The following is a 26,368-nucleotide window of genomic DNA, read 5'->3' on the forward strand; positions in this document are numbered from 1 at the left end:
TGTTTTTTTTCCAAGAAGCACCAGGTATTTAGGCAGCAGTGTTCTATATTTTGGTTTTAATTTGTTAATAACATGTTCTGAAATAGAAAGCATGAGAGAGCCCATGTGTTAATACTACATCACTTTGACTTTACACTGAAATTAATAACAGATATAGATTTAAATGTTAACAAAATACATACACCAAAAAAAATCATGAAAAGAAAAAGTTGATTTTATAATTTGAGGTGAAGGCTACAAAAAAGAAATAATAAATAATTTTAATAAATATATCTGCATAAAAATTAAATATTTGTATTAAAGAAGCCATAAAGTTAAAAGAAGATCCATAAATTAAAGAGAAATATCTGTAACTTATGACAATCTACATATCTATTGCCTTCCATTATGGTCACTTGGAGATATATTGGGAAGCAAAGAGAAGTCCACAGTTGTCTGGGTAAAGGCTTTTGCTTTAACCTAATATAGTTAGGACCTTACTGTGAGACAGAAGCCATGGGGTGAGTCCCCAGTAGGACCCATAGTGTGAACTTTTTGAACAATAGGATAATACTCTGCTCTTCAATTTCATAATGAACCATATTGGACAGAAGATTATCATGGGGAGATATAAAATACCAACCAGAAAACCAGCCTTTTCAGGGAAACCATTCCAGACAATCTTGGGAGTTACATTATAAGAAGGTACAGTGGAAAATGCACTAGTTAGAAACCTCAGTTCTAGCCCCTGTTCTGTCCTTCTTGACCTGAGAAGGACTTCTCCCCCACTGACCCTCAGCTTCCACATTATAATCTGTACATTATAAAAATGATATAACCAGGATTTGTGATGGTTAAGTGAGTTCATTCATCTAATAACTGTTACATGCCAAGTACTCTGGCAGATATTAGATATACAGTGGTATACTGCCCCTGATGTGTGTAAAGGAGCAGAGTGAAAAGAGATTGGTTGATTATAATTCAAATCTGAGTTTTCTGGTTCCAGTACTTGTATATTGAAGTCAGAAACACTGTATCCACTTGAGTGGTCTTAGAATTTTTACTCCATGAATAGAAACTCCTAAGGAAAGGAAAACAGCAAGTCATGATTTTAAAGAGGTATTCATTTGATGTTAAATCTGAATTTCCTCTATTTTTGCCATCTTCTGGATCCCTGAACATTCAAACTACTATGTGTATTAAGTAAACTCTTTGTAATCAGTGGTTAGGTGGCATTTCAGAATAGAAAAATAATTACTGCAAATAAATACTATAAATTTATAGTCAAAGTAAACAAAATACTTTAATAGTAATTGAGCTATTCAAATTATTTAAGTGCATAACTTGGATGTTTTATAGCTGGTTAATCTATAATTTATAGAATCATCTCTATCTCAGTGTCTACAATATTGTATACAGTGTTTATCCAGTGTTTTTGTGAAATAAATGCAACCATAATTTTGAACATCCACTTGATAAATTGCAGTGTTTGAGGAGTTATTGGGGGAGGGGAGGGTGTGTGGGAGATTCAGATTGAATGCACTTACTAGGGTTATATAATTGCATTTTGCTTCTGTATCTCTTTAGAGTTAAAAGCTGTATTGGCTACTGCACAGAATCTTATTCGTTTAGAGACTGGAAACTCCCTGACAGATCATCTTATAGCTATTTTCTTTCCTGTTCCACATGCCAGGATGCTGCTTTGTCAAATAAAGCTATCTACAATAGACTTAATGGAGCTTACCAAATAGCTTTTCTCCCAGAAGGTTTCAATTCATTTTAATTCAAGGACTTTTGTGCATTTTTCTTCCCCTCGATCGTATCTAATTCTGTTATCTCACTTCTATAGTACTCAATTGCAGAAATCCTGCTCAATGTGAGCTAGTGAGAGTATTCTCCATTTTTATCTAAATCAGGTACATGTTTTAGCTATCACTCGGTTCCAATTAAAAGCTTAAGCAACTATGTCTCAGAATTGTTGTCTTCTCTCTCTATGCTACCAAATTTGAATTCTGGGACCCTATAGTGTATCCCTGATTATATTTTACTTCTCCCAAAAAAGTAAAACCAGTTACCTTTCCTTGGAGTGCTGCAAATATTTCTCTTCTTCCAGACACTGTCTTAGCCCATATTTGTGATGCAGTACTTGAAATACTTTTTCCATGGAAGAAAGAACTGTTGTGCTCAAAGCAAAGGGGGGCAATCACACCAAAGCAAATCACGATATTGCAAAATTATTTTATTCTATTGTTAGCTATGATGGAAAATACATGTACTCAGTAAAGCTTAAGAGCAGCTGTTCCCTTTCAGCATCTATCGTCTGCTTTCTTCAATTAGACTAATGGTTCTCAGAATTGGTATGTGTAAGAATCATTTGAATTACCCATGAAATTTTAGATTTCTGGGCTGCAGAGACTGATCCAGTAGGTCTTTATTGGTGTCTGGGAATCAGCATCTTATTAGGCATCCTCAATGATTTAAATGCTGATGGTCCAGAAAGCTTATTTGGAAAATGTTGACTTGGACTAATTCTCCTTCATTGTTCTAGTGAAAGTTTTCTTTTCCCTTGGTATCTGATCTCATTTTTCCTCTCCAATCCTCCACTTCCCATTATTCTCTCTTTAAGAGTTTGACCATCAAACAATATGTCCTGTAAACTGGTGGAAATATAGATGCAAATGTGTGTAAATCTACTGAAAATAGATATAATCACTGGGTTCTAAACTATAAAGTACTGATTGCAATGCAACAAGGGCAAGAAATATCACTGTGGACCAGTGTAGTCACAGACGGTGAAAATCCATCAGGGAATTAAAAGTAAACAGGTTTGGAAAAAGGAACAAAAGTAAGAAAGCATCTGATAAGGGGGATGAGTAATAGATCAGGGTTCAAAAGCAGAAATAAGTGTGATGTGTATAGAGGGATAAAAGATTGAGTGGGCAATAAGGGCCCAAATTCTGGGGGACCATGAATGACAAGTTTAGATTTAGTAAAGTAGGCAATATGAGACTGTATGCATATCTTGAGCATAGCACTAACACAATGAAAGTAACATGAATTGTACGTTTTAGAAGACAATTGTACATGAAGCAAGACCAGCTAGAGGGTTTTATAGTATTTGAGATGTGAAATGATTAAGTTTGGGACTAGAGTGATGGCAATAGGAACTGGGGGGAAAGGTAGAATTAAAGGAAGCAATGGAGAATATAAGGTTAAAGATGTTGGAAGTCATTTTTATAGGAATGTACTAAAATCTTTGGCATGAGATTAGGATATAAATGATGAAGAAGAAGGAAGATCCTGGAATGAATAGGCTTTCTAGTCTGGGAAAGTAGGGGATTTATGTTATATTCACTAAATCTCCCATGAGTACCACAAATTAGGAGATTTAAGTAACAGGTATTTATTGTCTCACAGTTTTGGAGGTGAGAAATTCAAGATCAAGGTATCAGCAGAGCTGGTTCCTTCTGAGAGCTGTGAGGAAGAATCTGTTCTGTGTCTCTCCTCTAGCTTCTGATTATTTGCAGAAATCTTTGGCATTCTTTGACATGTAATACCTCAATCTCTGCCTTTGTGTTCACATGGCATTCTTCCTGTGTGCATCTCTGTCTCTACCAAAATTTCTCTTTTCTGTAAGAACACCAATCATATTGGATCAGGACCCACCCTAATGACTTTATTGTAATTTCATTACCTCTGTAAATACCCTGTTCTCAAATAAAATCACATTCTTAGAGCTTCAACATATCTTTTTTATGAAGGAGACACAATTCAATCCATAGCAGTATAACTGACATAATAGACTGATGGATGGGACTGATTTGTACTATATAATGACATAGGCCTCAGATAGAAAATGGTTAGGAAAAGGGAAAGATTTGTATTCAAGTCAGAATTCAAGAAAGTTGAAAGAATAGAAAAATGTGGTGTTGAGATGTTGACTGAAGCTCTGAGAATATGAATAAATGATTATGAACGGCAAGAGAAAAAAAGAAGATCAAGGGGGTGAATATAGAACTTTGCAGCAAGAGGAAGTAGAAGAAGAATAGTTATCATAGGAGTTAGAGGATTTAGAAGATGGCAAAGCAGATCTAGGCAGCAACTTTCGGCCCTACCACAGCCCAGAAATGAAGTAGTGAAAGAATAGCTGACCAGAGAGGTGGGTGAGTGAAAGAGTAAATACCCTAAAACTCAATGTTGGACAACTTGAGACTTGAAGGGACTTAGAATTTGGTTACTGTTATGGTTTGGATGTGAGGTGTCCCCAAAAGCTCACATGTGAGAAAATGCAAGAAGGTCCAGGGAAGAAATTATTGGGTTATGAGAGCCTTAACCCATTAAGTGAATTAATCACCTGATGGGATTAATTGAGTGGTAACTGAAGGCAAGTGGGGTGTGGCTGGAGAGGTGAGAATTGGGGGTGTAGCTTTGTGTTATATATTTGTATCTGGTGAGTGGAGATCTCTCTCTCTCTCTCTCTCTCTCTCTCTCTCTCTCTCTCTCTCTCTCCCTCTCTCCCTCTCTCCCTCTCTCCCTCTCTCCCTCTCTCCCTCTCTCCCTCTCTCCCTCTCTCCCTCTCTCCCCCCTCCCCTTCCTGACCACATGTGAGCTGCTTCCCTCTGCTACACTCTTCCTCCATTATGTTCAGCTCACTTCAAGCCCCAAGGAATGGACTCTGCTGCCTATAGACTGATAGCTCTGAAACCATGAGCCCCCAAATAAACTTCTCCTCCCCTAAAATTGTTCTGGGCAGTTCTTTTAGTCCCAGTGGCAAACAGATACTGAAGCAGAAAATAAGGAAAGAATTCCTTGACCCTGAACCCTGACAAGAGTGGTATCAGGGGAGGGGTAAGAAAGAAAGAGGGAGAGAAAAAACCCATAAGCTTACTTCCTTAACAACAGCTGGAAGGAAAATCATACCAAGTTAAAACAGAACAGTAGCACCAAAGACAGTGAAGGAGATCACACAGTTCAACTGAATTGTAGGCAGAAATCTGCCATGCACGGTAGCCATTTTGTGGAGTCTACAACTAGCCGGTTTCTCTTGAAGAAATTAAATCAGCACAGATTTCCCCCACCAACAGATAGTAACAAATAAAGCCAGGAGAATATCTCTGAAACAGATTTTTCCCAGTAATCCCTCTAGAAGGGATTTGTAGAGGGATTGCTGCTAGGTGAAGCCTACCAAATCCCCATCTCACCCTGTACAAAGGGAATGTGGTGGAACTGACCCCAAAGGAAATCATTCCTGGGGCATGCTAACCCAGCACTCCCCACAATTTCCACAGGAGCTCAGGAAAAATCAGGCCAAATGACACTCCACCCCCATCACAGTGGTGAGTAAAACCCTAGTTATCTTCAGCAGGCAGTATGGAGGCTTCTGTACCAAGACTGCCCACAGAGAGCGTGCACCCACAGGCCCCACAGATGCATGCAACCACCAAATGCTAAGATATTGCAGCTACAAAGAAGTCCCTATGGAGGAGAGTGGGGCCTCACTGATTTACAACAGTCAATGACAGTTCTGAGCCTTACACTCTGCACCCCACAACCAACAGAAACAACCAGTGTATGTAGCAACCTTCAAGCATGCAGACTCCGACCATTGGGCTATCTAACAAACACTGGCTGGCAAAAAAAAAAAAAAAAAAAAAAAGCAATCAGGGGAGTAGTTCCTATGGCCCAGAACCTCTAGGTCCAGAGCTCTGAGTCTCAGAGTTGCCAATTAATTCAATTTTTATTCAGACACACACCCACAAAAGGCATTTTCTGAGGATAGCCTGAAGCATCCAGTAAAGAATCTCAGTACATTCACAATAGCAGTATACCAAAGGAGCACCACACAGACACCAGCCACCACCCAATATGCCAAGACTCAAGCTCACTAGTCTTCAACCTGTGTGCTTCCAGAGTGGACAGCAGCCCTACATTCCCCCCACAAGCCACCCAGTGCTACACCAACCAGACTTCAATACCTCAACCTTAGACCGGCATACCCTGTATGCTTGGAAAGATACAGCAGGAAGCCACACTGGATTTGACAGCACTGGACACACAGGGCTTTTCTTCAGGCGAGCACACAAGACTGAACCCCCTAACAAGGAGTAACCTGGTGGCTAAGTAACAGACAATTGGAGAATGTTTCATCTCATTCCTACTACCAGAAAGCTAGTAGGAACCTGAACACACCAAAGATTAGAGGGGTCCTCTTAGAATTATCAGAGGTGGCCTGGTATGATCTCTATCACCATACTCAGAGAAACTTAGAGGTAAAGCCAAGGAGTGATGTGTATCTTCTAAAGATCCCAAATCCTAGTGAAATCCAAATCATGAAGACTCAATAAGAAACCTCCCCACCTTAGCATAGAATATCAGAAATAGCTCCAGTGTCAATTTTGATCTTACAGATATTACTTTTTGTATTAAATCAATATATGTGTACTTATTATTCAGTATTACAGCCCTCAAACCAATTGATTGTACTTCTTGAATGCTTTAAAGCATTGACAGGAATTATTCTTTCTATCTTTGATTTCCTAGCTCAGGTTTATACTTGTTCCACTTAGTATCTTTTTTCCCTCTTGCAATACATGCTCCTGCTTCAAGTCCCCTCCCCCTATTTTTATTCTTTTTATCTTAGTTTGTATTATTTTTCTGTTCTTTTCTCTTTTTTAACTTTCATTGCCCATTTTTCTCTTATCTCCTTTTCAACCCCTATATAGTGTAATATAGTGTAATACTAATTTTACTATCTTTAATAACTAAATTTCTCAATTTATTCAAGAACATTACTACAATTTTATACTTATGTTAGAGAAACTGGGGCTCATTTTCAATGAGTTTTTTTTTCCCTAAGGATTATTAGCACATGGCCTTGCTATGAAGTAATTGCAGCTAATGGGGCTTAGTATCTTCTCTCAAATAGTGCTGAATATTGGGCATAGAAAAATATACATATTGAGTGGGAATATCAATACTTGGATATCTGCCCAGCATGGGGCACTTGAGAGAACGAGGCTCACTAAATAGTCCCTTTCATAAAAGTAGAAGACATAATCATCTCAGCAATGTTAGACATACAAATAATATTAAAAAGGAAGGGAAAAAAACACCCCAAACTGCCCAAAACACTTCAACAACTGATGCCATTGACACTACAGTGGAGGAAATGTTGGATAAAGAACATAGAGAGTTCATGGTTAAAATATGAAATGATCTATGTAAAAGACAATATAATAAATGAACTAAGAGAGAAAATATGGTAAATGAAAGATCATTTTAATAATGAGATACTCTGAAAAAGAACCAAACAGAAATCCTGAAAGTGAAAGACAATAAATCAAATCAAAAATTCAAGTTGAAAGCATCACCAGTAAATTAGACAATGAAGAAAACAGATTATCAAAAATAAAGTATGTATGTCGAAAATAGTCAACAATAAACAAAAGATATTAAAAGATTATAACCAGAATATCCAGGAAATTCGAAATAATATTGAGAGACCAAATCTAAGAATCTTGGATGTAGAGGAAGGCACTGAAATACAAACTAACAGAATGCATAGCATTTTCAATGAAATAATATTAGAAAGGTTTTCCAAACCTTAAGAATGAGATAGAAATCCAAATACAAAAGGCATTTAGAGCCTGAAATAGACAAGGTCAAAAAATATCCCCTCCAAGACACATTACAATTAAAATGACTGATATATAGAAGAAGGAGAGAACCTTAAAGGTTGCTAGAGAAACATGGCAGGTGACATTTAGAGGTAAGCCAATTATAATGTCTACTAATTTCTCAGCACAGACCCTGAGGGCTTAGAATAATATATACTAAGATAGATAACAATGACCAACAAAGATTGCTATATCTAGCACAACTATCCTTCAGAATCAAAGATGAAATAAAAACTTTCCATGATAAGCAGAAACCAACAAAATTCATAACTATCAAGCACTATACAATATCCTCAATGAAATATTTCACACAAAAGAAATGAAAAATATATATCAAAGCCAGTTAATGAATGAATTTCACTAAAATAATAAGACAATTAAATGAGTATCAATTCTGAATTAAACATTAGAAAAATAATCAAAATATTAAGAAAAAGAATATGTCTCTAAAGCCTGCAGAATGAGAGAATATCCTGGCCACCTGCTCCTCAGAGCGTTAATATCCAGAATGTATAAAGAACTAAAAAAACTTAACATCCAAAATACAAATAACCTAATTAATAAATGGACAAAATAACAGAACATACACTTCTCAAAAGAAGAAATACAAATGTCCAGTAAATTTATTTAAAAATTTTTAACATCTCTAGCAATCAGAGAACTGAAAAATCTAAACTACATTGATATTTCATCTTACTCCAGTCATAACAGTAAATATCAAGAATACAAATAATAATAAGTGTTGGTGAGGATATAGGGGGGAAGGAATATTCATACATTGTCGGGACTGCAAATTAGTACAAATACTCCGTAAAGCAGTATGGAGATTTCTCAAAAAACTGGGAATGGAACCACCCACATTATGACCCAGCTATCCCTCTCCTCAACATATATCTAAAAGATCTAAAATCAGCTTTCTAGAGGAATGCAGCTGCATCGATGTTTATAGCAGCACAATTCACAATATCCAAGCTATGGAACCAACCTAGTTTCCCATCAACAGATGAATAGGCAAAGAAAAAATAAATAAAATATGGCATATGCCAGTAAATGGATAAAACTGGTGGCCATCATGCTAAGTGAAATAAGCCAGACCCAGAAAGTCAAAGATTTCATGTTTTCTCTTATACACATATGCTAGTACAAAGTAAAAGGGGAAAAAAGGGGGAAAAGAAAAGAGGGGATATCTTCAAAATAGAAGTAAGATCATAGACTAGAGGAAGGGAATTGAGAGGGAGGGAGGAGGGACGCAATAAGGGAAGAACAGTGGAATAAATCTGACCTAACTTTCCTGTGTACATATATGAATATACCACAGTGCATCTCATCTTTATGTGTATCCACAAGGAAATAATTTTAAAAAACTATAAGTAAACATAAATATTAGTAAAGCAGAGGGAAGGGAATGGGGAGAGTGAGGAGGGAAAAGAAAGAGGAAGTTCTGGGAACTGAATTAGAGCAAATTATATTCTATGCTTTTATAATTATGTCAAAACGAATCCTAAAAATTATTATCTCTCTATAATAACACTGAATGTAAATAGTCTTAAAACTCTCCAATCAAAAAACAGATTGGGAGAATTACTTTGAAAAACAAGGCCCAACCATATGTTGCTTATAAGAGACTCACTTTACAGGCAAAGATATCCATAGGCTGAAAATGAAAGGATGGATGGAAAAAGATTTTCCATGCAAATAGACACCAAAAGCAAGCAGGAATAGCTATTCTCATAAATGACAAATTAGACTTAAGGCCAATATTAATTAGAAGAGACAATGAAGGTCACTTTATACTGGTTAAAGGAATTATACAACAAGAAATAATGATTGTAAATATTTATGCCCCAAATGTCAGTGCACCTAAGTATGTTTTAAAAAACCTATACTCAATATAAAGACTCAAATAGATACTGATACAATAATATTGGATGATTCCAACACACCTCCCTCATCAATAGATAAGTTGTCTAGATACAAACTAAGCAAACACTCTTCAGAACTAAAATTTTCCATTAATCAAATTAATCTAACAGATATCTATATCTTATCCATCAAGAATCCAATTTCCTTTCTTCTCAGAAACATGTGAAACCTTCTGTAAAATAGACCATATTTTTGGATACAAAGCAAGTCTTAGCAAATGCAAAAGAAGAGAATTCCATGAATTATTTCATATCATAACAGAATGAAATTAGAAATCAATAACAAGATAAATAGCAACCATTTTAACACCTGGAGATTAAATAATACACTTTCAAATGAGGAATGGGTTATAGAAGAAATCAGGAGAGAAATTGAAGAATTCTTAGAAACAAATGAAAACAGAGATACAGCATATCAAAATCTCTAGGACAGCATGAAGGAAGTTCTGAGAGGAAAGTTGTAGTAGTGAGTGCCTACATAAAAATAGAAAGAACCCAAATAAATAATCTAATGTTATACCTCAAGGCCTTAGAAAAACAAAATCACACTAATTCCAAAATTAGGAGAAGACAGAAAATAATTAATATCAGAGATGAAATTGAAAATAAGTAAACAATACAAAGGATCAATGCAATATAGTTGGTTCTTGAGAAGATAAGCAAGATTGATAGACCCTTAGCCAAACTAATCAAATTAAAAATACCCAAATTGACAAAATTAGAGAAAAGATATCATCATAGCCATTTCTGAAATACAGAGAATTATTGGAAATTATTTTGAAAATTTATACTTCAATAAACTGGAAGATATAGGATATACATTGACATATTATAATTATATTATACATTGCTATTTATAATATGTCAATGTATCCTATATTGGTAACATATTTAAAGTTAAGTTGTGTTGTTGTTGGATAAATGGGAAGGAGACCATGAAGAGTGCAAAGCTGAAAATGCTGGAGAATGAAAGCCTACTTACAGGTAATTATGGAAGTGAAATCCTGGATGAGAAGAATGCAAAGTGATCCAAATCCAGATGGAGTTTGCTTATGAAGGGAATAACCTTTCTTCTTTAAGATAAGAGATGGGGAAACTGAACAACATAAGAGATTGGTTATCCATTGATTTAAAAAATAATTCAGAAATGAGATCATGAAGAGAAAAGAACAGATCTGGAGTAAATGACTGTGGAAAGAATGGAAGGGAGAAGTCAATGTGAGTTGAGACCCATCAGCATGGACCAAAACAAGTCTGTATTGATCTAGCTTGCCTAGTCTACAATGTCCTGTGGGAGTTCTCTGAGGCCTATCATAAGGAGCAGAGAGTGTTGAATCAAAGTCCATATGTTGTGGATTGGCATGGTAAGCCTAGCAAAAGATTTTCAGGAGGCTGTAGTAAAGCTGGGTTCTGGGGAGTCTGAAGTTGAATCTGTTTAACCAGAAAACAATTATTGGCTGGGCACAGTTGTACACACCTATAATCCCAGCAGCTCAGAAGCCTAAAGCAGGATCAGCTTCAGCAACTTAGTGAGGCCCTGTTTCAAAATAAAAAAAGAAAAACTGGGCTGGGGATGTGGCTCAGTGCTTAAGCACCCCTGGGTTAAATCCCTGGTACAAAAATGAGAAAGAACTGGGGAGGGAGAAGAGATGGCGGGGAGAAAGGGAGGAAGGAGTGAGAGCATGTGAATATGCAAGCAATTAGTGGACTGGGTGAAGTTTCCCAATTCAAGAGATTAAAGATTCCAACAAGGAAAGAGAACAGAGTCTTCTGGTGATTGAGGAGATTGGGATAACTACCATATGAAGATTCTGTGTTTGAGGGGGCAATGTAGAGATCTGAGGGGAAACAACAAGGTCTCAGGTGCATCCATGCTGGCAGAAGCTTGATTGTAGTGGAGATAATGACATATTGAGGCAAAGAAAGCAAGGCATTATGAGGTCAGAGAATCCATTTGAGATTTTACTTGAGCCAGTTTGCAACTGCCTCAATGGGTTGCACTCATATCATATCCTTCTCTTTCTTCCTACTCTTTGTTCTTTTAGGCTTTTTCTGTTTGTGAATTGCTGAGGCTCAAACTTTCTTCTGAACCTTGAGAGGAATGTTGCATATTCTTCCTTCTATAATTTTTAAACATCTTTAGCACCTACTATAATGAAAATTTGTAAAAGTAACTGACTCCCTGATTTTACTTCCGTTATTTGTTGTTTCTCTTAACGCTACTGAAGAAACCTAGGCATTAATTTTTTTTAATAACAAAAAATCCTTTTTGATCTTTTGTTGTACAGAAACATGTCTGGGCTTTTGCTCTTAGCAGCTTCTCTAGAAGGAGGTTTTCACAGCTGCCTTCATACTTTCATTTTGCCATGATGAACTGGCAGCCTTCAGATCTAATAAGCACCAAACCGCATAAAGAGAAATTTTTTTCCCACAGAGGAAATAGTCAAAAAGGAGAAGCTGAGAACTAATGATGGCAGGATATGAATACATTCACTGTACTATGCTCTTTAATACCGGGACAAATGGATTCACATACTCAAACATGTTATTAAAAGGTAATATTGAAGTTTTCAATGTTCTGGCAATGTACAAAGAACTGCAACTTCAGAAATGGGCCCAATTAATATTAAATCTGTGAAAGGAAAGACTTGATGTCCTCATTAAAATGACAAAAACCCACATTTCAGAGAGTGGGAAATACATTTTGTAGGGAAAGTCCCCTCAGTAACATTATAGGTGATAACAATCTTTTTCTTAGTGACAGGTCCAAACTGAGAAGATTATTATCTGTTCCCACTTGGCTACAGGTATGCATTGCTGCTCACTTGCATGCCCTTTCCCCCAGGCAGGACAGAAGCAATCTCTCCTCATTTTCTCAGAGGGAAAATGTTTTGCATTTAAACTACAGAAAGTGCCTCTAACCCATTCTATATCTCTGCCCTTTTCTTGTCCATGTATCTATTGTGACATGTAGAACATGAGTATAATCACTGACCTGGAGTACAAAAGAAACAAAAGGAAGAAAACAAAATGTAACTATTTTGTATTAAGCCATATGGACTGCCAGAGGACAAACATGCAAACCAAAGCAGTAATAAATAATTGTCTATCTGTAGGAGTCACTTGATTTGCACAGAAACCTTTATACTGTTCAGCCAGACTTCAGATCAAGATGCTGTCCTTGGTACTGACTCAACAAGCAAACCAAATATTTCTGCCTTTGTTTGGCAGATAGTTGCCCTTTTTTCTACACAGTTTTGTATATACAATCACTATAACTCGTAGCATCTTCCTTTGGTGTTATGATAGAAATACTGCCTGTCTGATGGAAAGTATCCCAGAAGCTGGGAGAAGGCAAGAATAGATAGTATTTGGAGTGCTGGGAATCCAAGTCTTTGTATTGTTGGCTTTCTCTTCAAAGACAAAATCTGCGTAATTACACCAAGAATTAAAATCTTTAACAAACCCAAACATAAAATGAAAGTGTCATACCAAAAGTCTTTTGTAATTTTTTAAATTAAAATGAGAGATTTAAAATTGCCATATCAGGATAATTGCATGGCCACCCACAGAAAACAATACAGACACTGAGATTACTTAAAGATAGTTCTCCGCAGAACCTTTCCAAGTACATTGCCTCTCTGCTGTGGATAGACAATCTGATCACAGAGACCTACATAAGTACCTAATAGTTTTAGGAAAACCCTTAGGTTCAAGGCATTGAATTAAACCCAGTGCTTCCTAAAGGCAGCTTCCCCTTAGGAATAGGGTGTTTGGGAATTTGTTTTGTTTTGTTTTGTTTTTCCCCTCAGAATTCAGTTCTCTTCTATATATTTCATCTTTGTATATCACAACTTCTTTCCCTTCCTTATATAGAGAATAATTAATCTCTATTTGAAATCCCTTTAGAAATCATTTCTTGGGGTTGGGGTCGCAGCTCAGTTGGGGTTGCAGCTCAGTTGTGGAACACTTGCCTAGCATGTATGAGGCACTGGATTTGATCCTCAGTGCCACATAAACAAAGAAACAAAGGTTAAAGAAAGAAAACACTTTTGGGGGGTACCAGGGATTGAACTCAGAGGCACTCAACCACTGAGCCACATCCCCAGCCCAATTTTGTATTTTATTTAGAGACAGGGTCTCATTGAGTTGCTTAGGGCCTTGCTTTTGCTGAGGGTGGCTTTGAACTCACAATCTTCTTGCCTCAGCCTCCTAAGCCATTGGCCAGCTAGAAAACACTTTTTATTAAAAATTTTTAAGTTGTAGATGGATACAACACCTGTATTTTATTTATTTACTTATTTTATGTGGTGCTGAGGATCGAACCCAGTGCTTCACACATGCTAGGCAAGTCCTCCACCACTGAGCCACAACCCCAGCCCTAGAAAACACTTCTAACAGAATGATATTATGGCATTTGCTGGTAAATGGGTGGAACTAGAGACTATCATGTTCTCTCTGATATGTGGATGCTAACACACAGAAAGGGAGGGTGGAGAGGGAAAAACTGAGGTTCACTGGATTAGACAAAGGGAAATGAAGGGAAGGGGCATGGGAATAGGAAAGACTAGAATGAATTGGACATAATTTTCCTATGTTCATATATGAATACATGACTAATGTAACTCCCCATCATGTACAACCACAAGAATGGGATCCTACTTAGAAAAAGTTATACTCTGTGTGTATATAACATGTCAAAATACACTCTACTGTCATATACATCTAAAAAGAATTTTAAAAATTAAGTCAAAAAAGAAAATACGTCTTATACCTTTTATAACTTAAAATTTCAATGGTTTGATTTCTTATTACTTTTTTCCCTTTTTTAACCCAGAGTCCCTGTGCATAGGTAGCTGAGAAAATCCACATTTTTGTCAAATTGCCTTATAACTTCTTTATAAATTTAATATACAGTTTTAACTTTTGATCCATCTTGATAATATCTCTTTTTCTGGGATTTTTTCCTGATATTAATCAAAAAAGTGGGCTGAGGGTATAGCTCAGTAGAAGAATATTTTCCTAGCATGCAACAAGGCCCTGGATTCAGTTCCCCACATTACTATAAAAAAAGATGGAGAAGAAAGAAACTACAAATATTTCCATCAATATAGTGTGTAAACAATAGAGATTAGTGGATCACAATTTTTAAATAGTCATAAGCTTGGAATATAGAAGGCACTCAATAAATGTTTGTTGAATTAATGAAAATTCCTAATTAAATATTTTGAAATAGGTTTATAATTTTGGACTTTAGAGAATGTACCCAACCACATAAATAATTAAATTTAACCTAGGTTTCCCCCATGTGTCTTTATTTCTTTATTAACAAACTGTTTTTTAGAGCAGTTTTTGATTCAGAGAAAAATTGAGTAGAAAGTAGAGTGTTATCCTTGTCCCTAAAAAGGAAGTCTTCCCCCACTATCAACCTCTCCCACCAGAATGGTGCATTTGTTTCAATAAGTTCATTGACACATCATAAGCATACAAAATCCATAGTTTACATTAGAGTTCACTCTTGATGATGTACCTTCTCTGGGTTTTGTCAAATATATAATGGGATGTATCCTACATGCTTATATCATACAGAATTTTCACGGCTCTAAAAATCCTCTGTGCTATGCGTATTCGTCCTTCCCTTAATGTTAACCATTAACAACCACTGTCTTTTCACTATCTCCCCAGTGTTGTCTTTTCCAGATCACCATATGGTTGGCATCATATCATATGTAGCCTTTGCAGATTGACAACATTCATTTAATAATACTATATATTTAAGTTTCCTTCATATATTTTCATGGTTTGATGATTCATTTCTTTTTAGTACTGACTAATATCACATTGGATGTACCATGATTTATCTATTCATCTGCTGAGGGCAACTTTGTTGCATCAAATTTCAACAATTAATAAAGGTTCTGTAAATATACATTTTAAGGCTTTTGTGCAGACATTTGCTTTCAGTTAATTTGGATAAATGCTGGATTTGGTGTAAAAGCATGATTGCTGGATTTTATGATAAGATAAAAATATAAAATCATATGTATATGATTTTGTAATAAACTGCCAAAGTGCTTACCGGAGTATATTTGATTTGATTAATTTGTTCTTTTTTATCTAGTTTTCTAAGGTAGAAGTTCACATAATTGATTTTGATCTTTCTTCATTTCTAATATATGCATTTAGTGCTACAAATTTCCCTCTAAGCACCATTTTTGCTGCATTCTACAGATTTGGATAAGTTGTATTTTCATTTTCATTTAGTTCCAATTTTTTTTCATTTCTCTTGGTATTTCTATTTTTTTAGTATTTCTTAAATTGTAGATGGACACAATACCTTTATTAATTTTTATGTGGTGCTGAGGATCAAACCTAGTGTTCCACACATGAGGGGCAAGGGCTCTACCACTGAGCTATCCCTTGGTATTTCTCTTTGACCCATTTGTTATAAGTAGGGTGTTTAATCTCTAAATAGTTGGGGATTCTCCAGCTATCTTTCTGTTATTGATGGCTAGCTTAATTCCACTATGGTCTAAGTACATATATTGCATTATTTCATTTTTTAAAAGACGTTAAAGTATATTTTGTGGCTTAATATGTAGTCTCTCAGAAAAACTTTCATGTGGGCTAGAAAATATGTAATTTGCTGCTGTTAGATGAAGTAATCTATAGATGTCAATTATTTCTAGTTGATTGATGGGATTGTTGAGTTCAACAATGTTCTTACTGATTTTCTGCTTCCTGGAACTGTCCATTTTTGACAGAGGGGTGTTAGGAGGTTAATCTATTTCTCCTTGAAGTTCTATCAGTGGTTGCCTCACATATTCGATGTTCTGTTTGTTAGCCTCTTACACATTAAGAATTGTTACATCTTCTTGGAGTACTGACCCCTATAGCATTATGTAATGCCTCTCTTTATCCATTAATTTCCTTGTTCTGAAGTCTTCTCTGTCTGAAATTAATATAGATATTTCAATTCTCTTTTAATTAAAAGTGTTCGAATGATATACCTTTCTCTATCTCTTTACTTTAAATCTACATATTTCCTTATATTCGAAGTGGTTTTCTTATGAGTCATATACTTGGTTATTATTTTTTGATCCACTCTGACAATCTATCTTTTATTGGTGTGTTTAGAGCAATGACATTTAAAGTGATTAATGGTATAGTTGGACAAACATCTACCATGTTTGCAGCTGTTTTCTTTTGGTCACCCTTGTTCTTTGTTACTATTTTGTTTTCCATACTTTTTCTGCCTTTTCTGGTTTTAATTGAAGGATACTATATTATTCTATTTTCTCTTTTTCTTAGCATATCAATTTTACTTCTTTTTATGTAATTTTTAGTAGTTTCCTTAAATTTTGCACTGTACATTTACAAGTAATCCAAATCCACTTTCAAATAACTCTACACCATTTCATGGGTAGTACAAGTTCCTTAAAATTACAAAATATTCCTAATACTTTTCTCTCATCCTTTGTATTATTGCTATCATCCATTTCACATATACATAAGTATATATAGTTGAACACATTTTTTGCTACTGTTATTCTGAACAGTTATATGCTGAATCACTTGAATAAGAAAAATAAAAGGTTTTATTTTACCTTCACTTACTCATTTATATATTCTTCCTTTCTTTATGCAGATCTAAATTTATGACATATCATTTTTCTCTTTTCTGGAAAACTTCTTTTAGCATTTCTTGCAAGGCAGATTAATAGCAACAAATTGCTTTAGTTTTTATTTTTTCTGAGAAAACATTTTTTTTATTTCACTCTTGAAGAACAATTTTATAAGGTACAGAATTGTAATTTGCTAGAGTTTATTCTCTTAATCTTTAAATACTTCACTCCACTTTACTTGTTTGCTGAAAAGCCAGATATAATATTTATATTTACTTTTCTATAGGTAAGGTGCTGTTTTCCTCTGACTTCTTTCGAGATTTTTTTTCTTTATTTTGATTTTCTAAAATCTAAGTGTGATATGCATAGGTGTAGTTTGGGGGGGCATTTATCCTACTTGGTGTTGACTGAGCTTCCTCAATATGTAGTTTGGCATGTGACATTAATTTAAGAAAATTCCCAGCCATTATTGCTTTAAATATTGCTTCTTTCTTTCTTCTCCTGGTTTTTCCATTATACATGATTACTGCTGCTGTGGGTGTCCCCTAGTTCCTGGATATTCTGTTATTTTTCCTTTAGTCTTTTTTTCTCTCTGATTTTGTTATAGTATGCATATTTATGTTCCCCAAAATTCACATGCTGACACCTAATCACCATTGTGACAATATTGGGGGAAGTGAGGCTTTGGGGAAATGTGGTGCATTCATGAATAGGATTAGTCCCCTTTATAGAAGAGACTCCAGAGAGCTGCCCTTGCCCCTTTTTGATGCAAGGATAGTGCTAGATGGCACCATCTATGAATCAGGAATTGGACATTCAGCAGACACTGAAAACTACTAGTACTTTGATCTTGTACTTTCCAGCTTACAGAACTATAAGAAGTAAATTTGTTGTTTTATAAGCCACCCAGTTTATGATATTTTTCTAGCAACCCAAATGGACAAAGACAGGTCTTTAGTCTTGGAGAGGTTTTTAATTATCATATCCTGAAGCTTAGAGATTCTTTCCTCAGCCATATTCAATCTACTATTGACCTAACAAAGGCATTCTTCATTCCTATTACAGTTTTGGATCTCTAGTATTTTTTTTATATTCTTTGTTAGAATTTCCAACTCTCTGCTTGTACTATTCATGTTTTCTTGCACGCTATCTACTTTTTCCAATAAAGCCCTTTGCATATTCACCATAGGGTTTTTTCCTCTTTCTATGTTTTTCTTTGTTAGTACATTACAGTTGTTCATAATGGTGGGATTTGTTATTGCATATTTATACATGCATACAGTGTAACAATATAATTTGGCCAACATCACTCCCCAGTACTTCCCACCCCCTCCATCTTCCATATCCTGGCCCCTTTCCTCTACTGATCCTTTAACCATAGGGTTTTTTTATTATTAAATTGCCAGGCTGATAACACCAGCTCCTTTTCTATATCTGAGTCTGTACTGATATTTATCTGTATCCTCAAATATATTTTTTCCATTTAGTATGTCTTTTAATCTTTTGTTAAATCCAGACATGATATTCTGAGTGTAAGGAACTCCAGCATATATATAGGCCTTCATTTGTGTGGGAGGAGGAGGAATGTTCTCCAGTTCTATGATCAAGTCTCCATTTTTTGGTGAGTCTGTATCCCCAGACTATGGACTTCATCAGTTTTATTTCCCTGATCTGTTGGTAGGCAGAATGGCTGGAAGGAACTGGAGTTGAGTATTTCCCTTCCACCAGGTTTGTTAGGCTCTTTTAAAACCCCAGCAGGTTAGGCTCTGGTAAAAATAGATTTGTGTAAGAGCAAGTTATGTAAATAAGAACAGAATGTTCTGGCATTTCAAAATTCAAAATGATTCTTTTCCTTTCCCCTGCCAGAAGCAAAAGGAGATTTTTTTTTCTTTGACACTCACTGTGAAAACTGGTAGTGTTCCTGGAGGTAAAGCTTTCAAAAAAAAAGTATCCCCCAACCCCTCAAGAGTTTTTAACTCACAGACTATCCACACTGAGTCGCCAACAATTTGTCAATTACAGTTTGTTTTGCTAAGTTGACAATGATTCCCATGGAGGTTTCTGCTCATGAGTTTCTGGTTCTATAAGTCATGATTCACTAGGTCCGCCTGTCTGTTGGGGAGCAGCAGTTTGCCCTTTGACCTCACTCCCCTGAAGGATATAAGAAGAGCTATTGATTTTTCAGTTCATTCAGGTGTTTATTTCCTGTTAAGACAGAGTGGAAACTTTTAAGCTTCTCACATGGTAGACCAGAAACTGGAAATCTTAATATCTTAGTTTATACATTTACTTTTCTTCTGTAAGACTAGTCAATGCTGCATTCTTTAAAAACATCTTTCAGCAAAATTATTGTGTAGGCAGTTGTCAGTTTGAGGCAATTAGTCCTATACTTTCTTATTACTAGGCTCTTATAACTTGCTGCATTTCAAATAAAAGTACCTTTTATTTGCATTTCAAATAAAAGTACCAAGTAAGATAATAAAAGTATCTTACTTGGGAATATGTTTTAGTTATATTTGGGGGTGGAGAATATGAAGTATGATGAGGACTCTTGTGTGTTAGAATTCTGGCTCACTTATAAAAATGGGTCTGCATGGATTTTGTGTCCATCTCTGTAGTCGTGGCCAATTTAGACCTAAACTCCTCCTCCTCAAGAGGCTTTTTAAATAAGTGTTTTTATCAGTACATTATAGTTATATATAATTGTGGGCTTCACTTTGACATAATCATATATGCATGTAATATAATTTGCTCACTGTAGTCCATATTTCTTCTTTCACTCCCTTTCCTCCTCCCCCTCCTGCTCTTCTTTCTCTATTCTACTGGTCTTCTTTTTACTCATTTATAGTTTTTTTAATGGTTCTTATAGATATGCATGAAAGTTAAATTCACTGTGGGGCTATGGTTGTGGCTCAGTGGTAGAACACTTGCCTAGCATGCATGAGGCACTAGGTTCGATTCTCAGCACCACATACAAATAAATAAACTGAAAGTCCATCAACAACTAAAAAAATATTTTTTAAAAAAGTTAAATTCACTGTGGTATATTTGTATATGTATGTAGCATAATTTGGTCAATTTTATTCTATCATCCCTCCTTTTTCCCATCTGTCCTCCTTCTCCCTCTATCTCCTTCCCCTACTCCACTGATCTCCCTCCTATTTTCACAAGATTCCCACCTCTCCTTTTCACCTTATTTTGATATAACTTCCACATATGAGAAGCAACATTTGCTCCTTGATGTTCTGAATCTGGTTTATCTTATTCAGCATGATAATATCCATTTCCATCCATTTTCTTACAAATGCCATAACTTCATTCCTCTTTATGACTAAATAAAATTCCATGGTGTGCATATAGCACATTTTTAATCCACTCACCTGTTGATGAGTACCTGGGCTGGTTCCCTAAGTTGGCTCTTGTGAATTATGTTGCTATAAACACTGACATGCCTGTATCACTATAGTATGCTGATTTTAGTTCTTTACGTTAAATACCAAGGAGTGGGATAGCTGAGCCATATAGTGGTTCCATTCCTACTCTTTTGAGGAATCTCCACACTGCTTTCCAAAGTTGTTGTACTAATTTGCTTTTTATACATATTAATTTATTTTTATTGCGTTTTTTAGTTATACATGATAATAGAATTCATGTTCACACTATTATAAAAGCATGGAATATAATCTGTTCTAATTCAGTCCCCAGTACTTCCCCTTCCCCTCCATTCCTCCTTCCTTACTGTTCCCTTCCTTCCACTCTAATGATCTTTCTACTATTTACTTATATGTTTTCTTTAAAGTAGTGTCTTGTGGATGTACATAATGGTGAGAGTCACTGTGGTATATTCATATATGTATATAGGAGAGTTAGGTCAGATGCATTCCACTGTCTTTCCTTTATCATACCTCCTCCCTTCCTTTCATTATCCTTTATCTACTCCACTGATATTTTTTCTATTCTTTTTTATCTATTCCTCCTTATTTTGGGTTAGCTTCCACATATCAGAGAAAATATTTGGCTTTCAATTTTTTAGGAGTTACTTATTTCATTTGGCATGATAGTCTCCAGTTCCATCCATCTACTAGCAAATGTCATAAAGTCATTCTTTATGGCTGAATAATACTCCATTGTGTATATATACCACATTTCCTTTATCCATTCTGTTGAAGGTCACCTAGGTTGATTCCATAGCTTGGGTAATGTTAATATGCTGCTATAAAAATTGATGTGGCTGTGTCACTGTCATATGTTGATTTTAAATCCTTTGACTATATAGTGAGAAGCAGGATAGCTAGGTCAAATGGTTGTTCCATTCCTAGTTTTTTGAGGAATCTCCATCCTGCTTTCCAGAGTGGTTAGACCAATTTGCAGTTTCACCCAACAATGTATGAATGTGTCCTTTCTTCCACATCCTCACCAACATTATTGTTGCTTGTATTATTTTTTATTCATTCTTTTTAGTTATACATTTCAGTGGATCCCCTTTTAACATAATTATACAAGGATGGAATATATCTTGTTCTAATTCAGATTTGAATACCTCTCTTTCCCCTTCCCTCTCCTCACCCCCTGTTCCCTTCCCTCTATAGATCTTTCTTTCATTTACCATTTACCCATAGTATTTTAAATTAATTTCTTATAGATGTACTTGTATTCTTGATAATTGCGCTTCTAACTAGAGTAAAATGAAATCTCAGTGTAGTTTTCATTTCCATTTCTCCAATTGCTTGGGATGTTGAACATTTTTTCATTTATTTGTTGACCATTCGTATTTCTTCTGTGAAGTGTTATTTTCAGTCTCTTTGCCCATTTATTGATTGGGTTATTTGGTTTTTTGAGTGTTAAGTTTTTTGTGTTCTTTGGATATCCTGTATATTAATGCCCAATCTGGGAAGCAAATGGCAAAGGCTGTCTCCCATTCTTTAGACTCTCTCTTCACACTCTTGATTGTTCTCTTTGCTGTGGAGAAACTTTTTAATTTGATTCCATCCCATTTATTGATTTTTAATTTTAATTTTACTTGTACTTAGGAGTCTTGTTAAGGAAGTCAGTCCTTGAGTCAACATGTTTGAGTATTAGGCCTGCCTGCATTTTCTTCTAGCAGTTGCAGGGTCTCTGGTCTAATTTCCAGGTCTTTGATCCACATTGAGTTGACTTTTGTGTAGGGTGAGAGATAAGAGTTAAATTTCATTCTTCTACATATGGATTTACAGTTTTCTCAGCACCATTTGTTAAAAAAAAACTATCTTTTCTCCAATATACATTTTGGCACCTTTTTCTTCTATGAGATAACTTATACATATTCATTTAAAATATCAACCTTTCATGTATTCAACTAAACACAGAAGGTAATCTGGATATGTTTTAACATTTTCCATTAATCATTTAGCCTTAGTATCACAGGCAGAGGCCCTGAAGGAAGAAAATGACAGCCTCCGTTGGCAGCTTGATGCCTATAGGAATGAGGTAGAACTGCTCAAGCAAGAACAAGGCAAAGCCCACAGAGAAGATGATCCAAACAAGGAGCAACAACTGAAACTCCTGCAACAAGCCCTACAAGGAATGCAACAGGTACAGGCATATTTGTTTTCTGTGCTTTTGGGAACAATAGCATTAATTCCTCATTTGTAAAAGGTTTCCTGCAAGTAAATAGGATATCAAACCTCTTCCTCTTGTTGATGTTGTAGTTTCTGGCATGGCTGAGGAAGGAAGTACATGTGTTAATGAGATATTCTGGTTAATACAGAGATAGCAATGGATCGCCAGTTTTAAAACAAGAGCATTCAGTGAGAAATGCTTAACATTAAAACTACATTAGGGAGGGGGGGCATTAGAGAAATAGATGAACTCTAGATAGGGCAGAGGGGTGGAAGGGGAAGGGAGGGGACATGGGGTTAGCAAGGATGGTGGAATGTGATGGACATTATTATCCAAATTACATGTATGAAGACACAAATTGGTGTGAATATACTTTATGTACAACCAGAGATTTGAAAAGTTGTGCTCTATATGTGTAATAAGAATTTTAATGCATTCTGCTGTCATTTAGTTTTTTAAAAATCACTAAAAAAGTTAAAACACATAAAAAAAACTACACTGAACAGAATCTGATCTGTTCTTGATGCTTCAGAAATACTTCAGGATCTAGATAGGAGGACCTCAGGATCATTATGAAGAACCTCAATTATTTAGATATGAAAAAGGGCCAATGAATTTGTATCTAGTTAATGGAATGCTATATAATGCATACTTTTAGAAGAAATGGCAAGAATCCTATACTTGATTTGGTTGAAAGTGGAGCCATTGTGAGTTTGTAAGTATCAGTGCATTGGGTGCATAATAATAATTCATTCTATGTGGTTCTGTTTTGTTTTCAGTCTTTTATGTGAATGAGCTTGCCTGCACATAATCCCAAGTATAAAAATAAATAATTGCATCCAACTCCAATTGCATTCACATTCAACATTATATAGCAAGTGCTCAATATACAGAAGTTTGGTGTAACTATGACCAGAGTGAGCCTACAATTTAAAAGATATCAACATCTGCATTTACTGTTGTAAAGAAGTAGCACTTCTGAGTAAGGGTACTCTTTCCTTCTGTTGTGCCAGACCACCAACCCTTTTCCTTACAACTTAAATTGTGCAATAATTTTTTAAACTCTGTGCCTCAGAATTACCTAGTGCAAAGCTAATTGCCAGTTGGAAATTACAACTGATGAACTAGAAGTCTCTTCTGGCACTAGCAGCCCTGTATTATTATCTTCTTGTATGACAAGTAATATCACATTAATATTTCACTTTTCCTATTAACAAAATCTGTGAAGTAATGCTTACCTTCCTTTTAATGTCATTGTGGAGTTTAATTGGAACACATAAATTATATCAGAGATCTTTCTAACAAAAAAATGTGTTTGCTGTGTTCAACTTCAAAGAACTTGGACAGTGTACATTGTACCCCGCATTTTTAGCCCTCCCAGTGGTCTTTTGCAAGCCTTTGAAAAGTAAGACTTTGGAAACATTTTGCTGTTGTTTATTCCTTCTAATATTGATTTTGAAACCATTGAACATAAGAACAGTTTTGCCACTTAAATGCAAAATGGAAGTGATGAACTTTTTCATTTCATCCTTTCAAATACTTCAGTGAAATTTTAGGGCTCTATCTCCTAAAAATTAATTTCACTCACTTTGATTACTTTTTATACAGAAAATAGCCTTCTAATCAATTATCAAATTTCTCCCAACTTGTCTCAAAAAATGTATAGTATAGTATGGTGGTTAAGAACATGGACTCTGGGGTTGACGTGGCCTGTTTTAAATCTAGTTCTGCCACTTCCTATCTGAATGGCCTTAGGGAAGACAGTTAACTTCTCTAAGCCTCAAAGATAATAGTGTCATAGGGTTATTGTGAGGCTTAAAGTAGTTCATGCAAATGAAACCCTTAGCCCAATGCTTAGCATATATTAGGACCTCAATAAATAGTATTTGTTGTAATTATTAATAATGATAAATCCAGCTCTTCACCTAGAAATATAGAAATGAGCATATGTGAAATTTTGATTCTTTACTGCTTTCTTCATAAAAATTGAAATTGTTTAGGCAAATGGCTATTTGCAAGTATGATTTACAACATTAAGTCCACATCTATGCAGCAATCAAGCTATTTCCCAGACAATATTAACTGTACCATACCCTTACCCCTGGCCAGAATGGAAAAGAAGTGACTAGATCAATTAGTTTCTCAGGGCCAAATTCAACGAAAATTCATATAAGCCAGATAAAATAACTTACAGTAAAAATATGTCTTCATTTTCCAAATGTTTGAATGGAAAAAGGTTCTGTTTGCTGGAAGAATGTGAGGCCGGCCCCATCTGATATCTAAGCTCATCCAGGAATTTAAGTGAAGTGTGGCTTTTTAATTAGAGACTTGATTGTCTTTGGTCTTTGTTGTAGCATCTCCTCAAAGTCCAAGAGGAATACAAAAGGAAAGAAGCTGAACTTGAAAAAATCAAAGATGACAAGCTACAGGTGGAGAAAATGTTGGAAAATCTTAAAGAAAAGGTAAAAGAATCCTAAATGAACCTCTTCCCTTGCCCCTTTCCACCTTTTCCTGTGACAATGAACATGCCCTGTAAGTGTTTGCAATAGAAATCAATATGGAATATTTGGCTGGTTGGGGATTAAAAGTACCTTTCCAGAATAATTCTTATATCAAAGGTTTTGCTCTTAGATCTGAGTCCTTGCCATTTCTAAAGGTTCTGTATGGTATATTTTACAATGACTAAAAATCAGTTCCTCTCTCAAGTTCCTCAGTCTTCCCTTTTGGAGAAGAGCAGTGTGCACATCTCTTCTCTGCTTCTTCCTGTAAAACAAATAGCAATATGGAGAGAGTTCATATGACACAAAATACCTTTAATTGGACATTTTAGTAAAGGAAAAAACACATGTGCAACTAGAATATGGACATTTCTTTGTATAGAGTCCATCCAACGTAATCATGAGCAGCTACACGTTAAATTAATAGCCAACAGCAAAAGAAAGGAAACCTTGGAAAAGAATGAAGAGACATGGTTTCCTAAAGCTGGATAATAGCATCATGGGAGGCAAAATGAGACTTTATCAAGTGAGAGCCTGCAAGCGGTGGTAAGAATCACTACTGAGGACATCTGGATGGATTAGCGCATCACTATCATGAGTCAGGTGCCCAGTCTATTCAAAGTATATAAAGTCTATTGATAGGTGTGTCCTTGTTATACCTCTCCAATGTCCTCTGTGCTTGAATATTCAGCTGAAGTTATTATCTGAAAAAGAAGGGTCATTGACCCAAACTTGCCTGATAGATTGTCTCAGAATGAAGAGAATGACTAGGAGCTGGACCAAGAATCCAAAACCAACAATGATATAATTCCTCAAGAGCTCCTGCTATTTATTTTCTCTGCTTAGCTCAGGAAGATGCAATGTAATGCATACAGGCCCCTGGTGTGCTTACCAGCACAGTGATGTCCCCCAGAGTGCCATCGGGAACTGGCAACCTTGGTATAGTTGAAGCAAATGATTGAAAGTGTTTTCTTCTGGAGGCCATTTGCAATATGCTTTTAATTCTTCCACATCATAAAACCAACTCACTTTCCAGTTTTGTGAGTGCAATTAAAGAAATGAGCACAATC

The 26,368-nt window shown here is 35.6% G+C and overlaps 1 protein-coding gene across 3 annotated transcripts in view; it reads left to right on the forward strand.

Annotated features, from left to right (window-relative positions):
• The window catches only part of Enox2 (ecto-NOX disulfide-thiol exchanger 2), a 312,579-nt gene that overhangs the window by 276,159 nt on the left and 10,052 nt on the right, over positions 1 to 26,368 (forward strand). For all 3 annotated transcript variants that reach the window (XM_077793746.1, XM_077793748.1, XM_077793747.1), the window contains 2 exons: positions 22,592 to 22,773; positions 25,155 to 25,262. In XM_077793746.1, coding sequence (XP_077649872.1) covers positions 22,592 to 22,773; positions 25,155 to 25,262 — 290 coding nt within the window. The remainder of the gene's footprint in view (positions 1 to 22,591; positions 22,774 to 25,154; positions 25,263 to 26,368) is intronic.

This window comes from Urocitellus parryii, chromosome X (genome assembly GCF_045843805.1).
Source record: "Urocitellus parryii isolate mUroPar1 chromosome X, mUroPar1.hap1, whole genome shotgun sequence".
Classification (NCBI taxonomy): domain Eukaryota; kingdom Metazoa; phylum Chordata; class Mammalia; order Rodentia; family Sciuridae; genus Urocitellus; species Urocitellus parryii.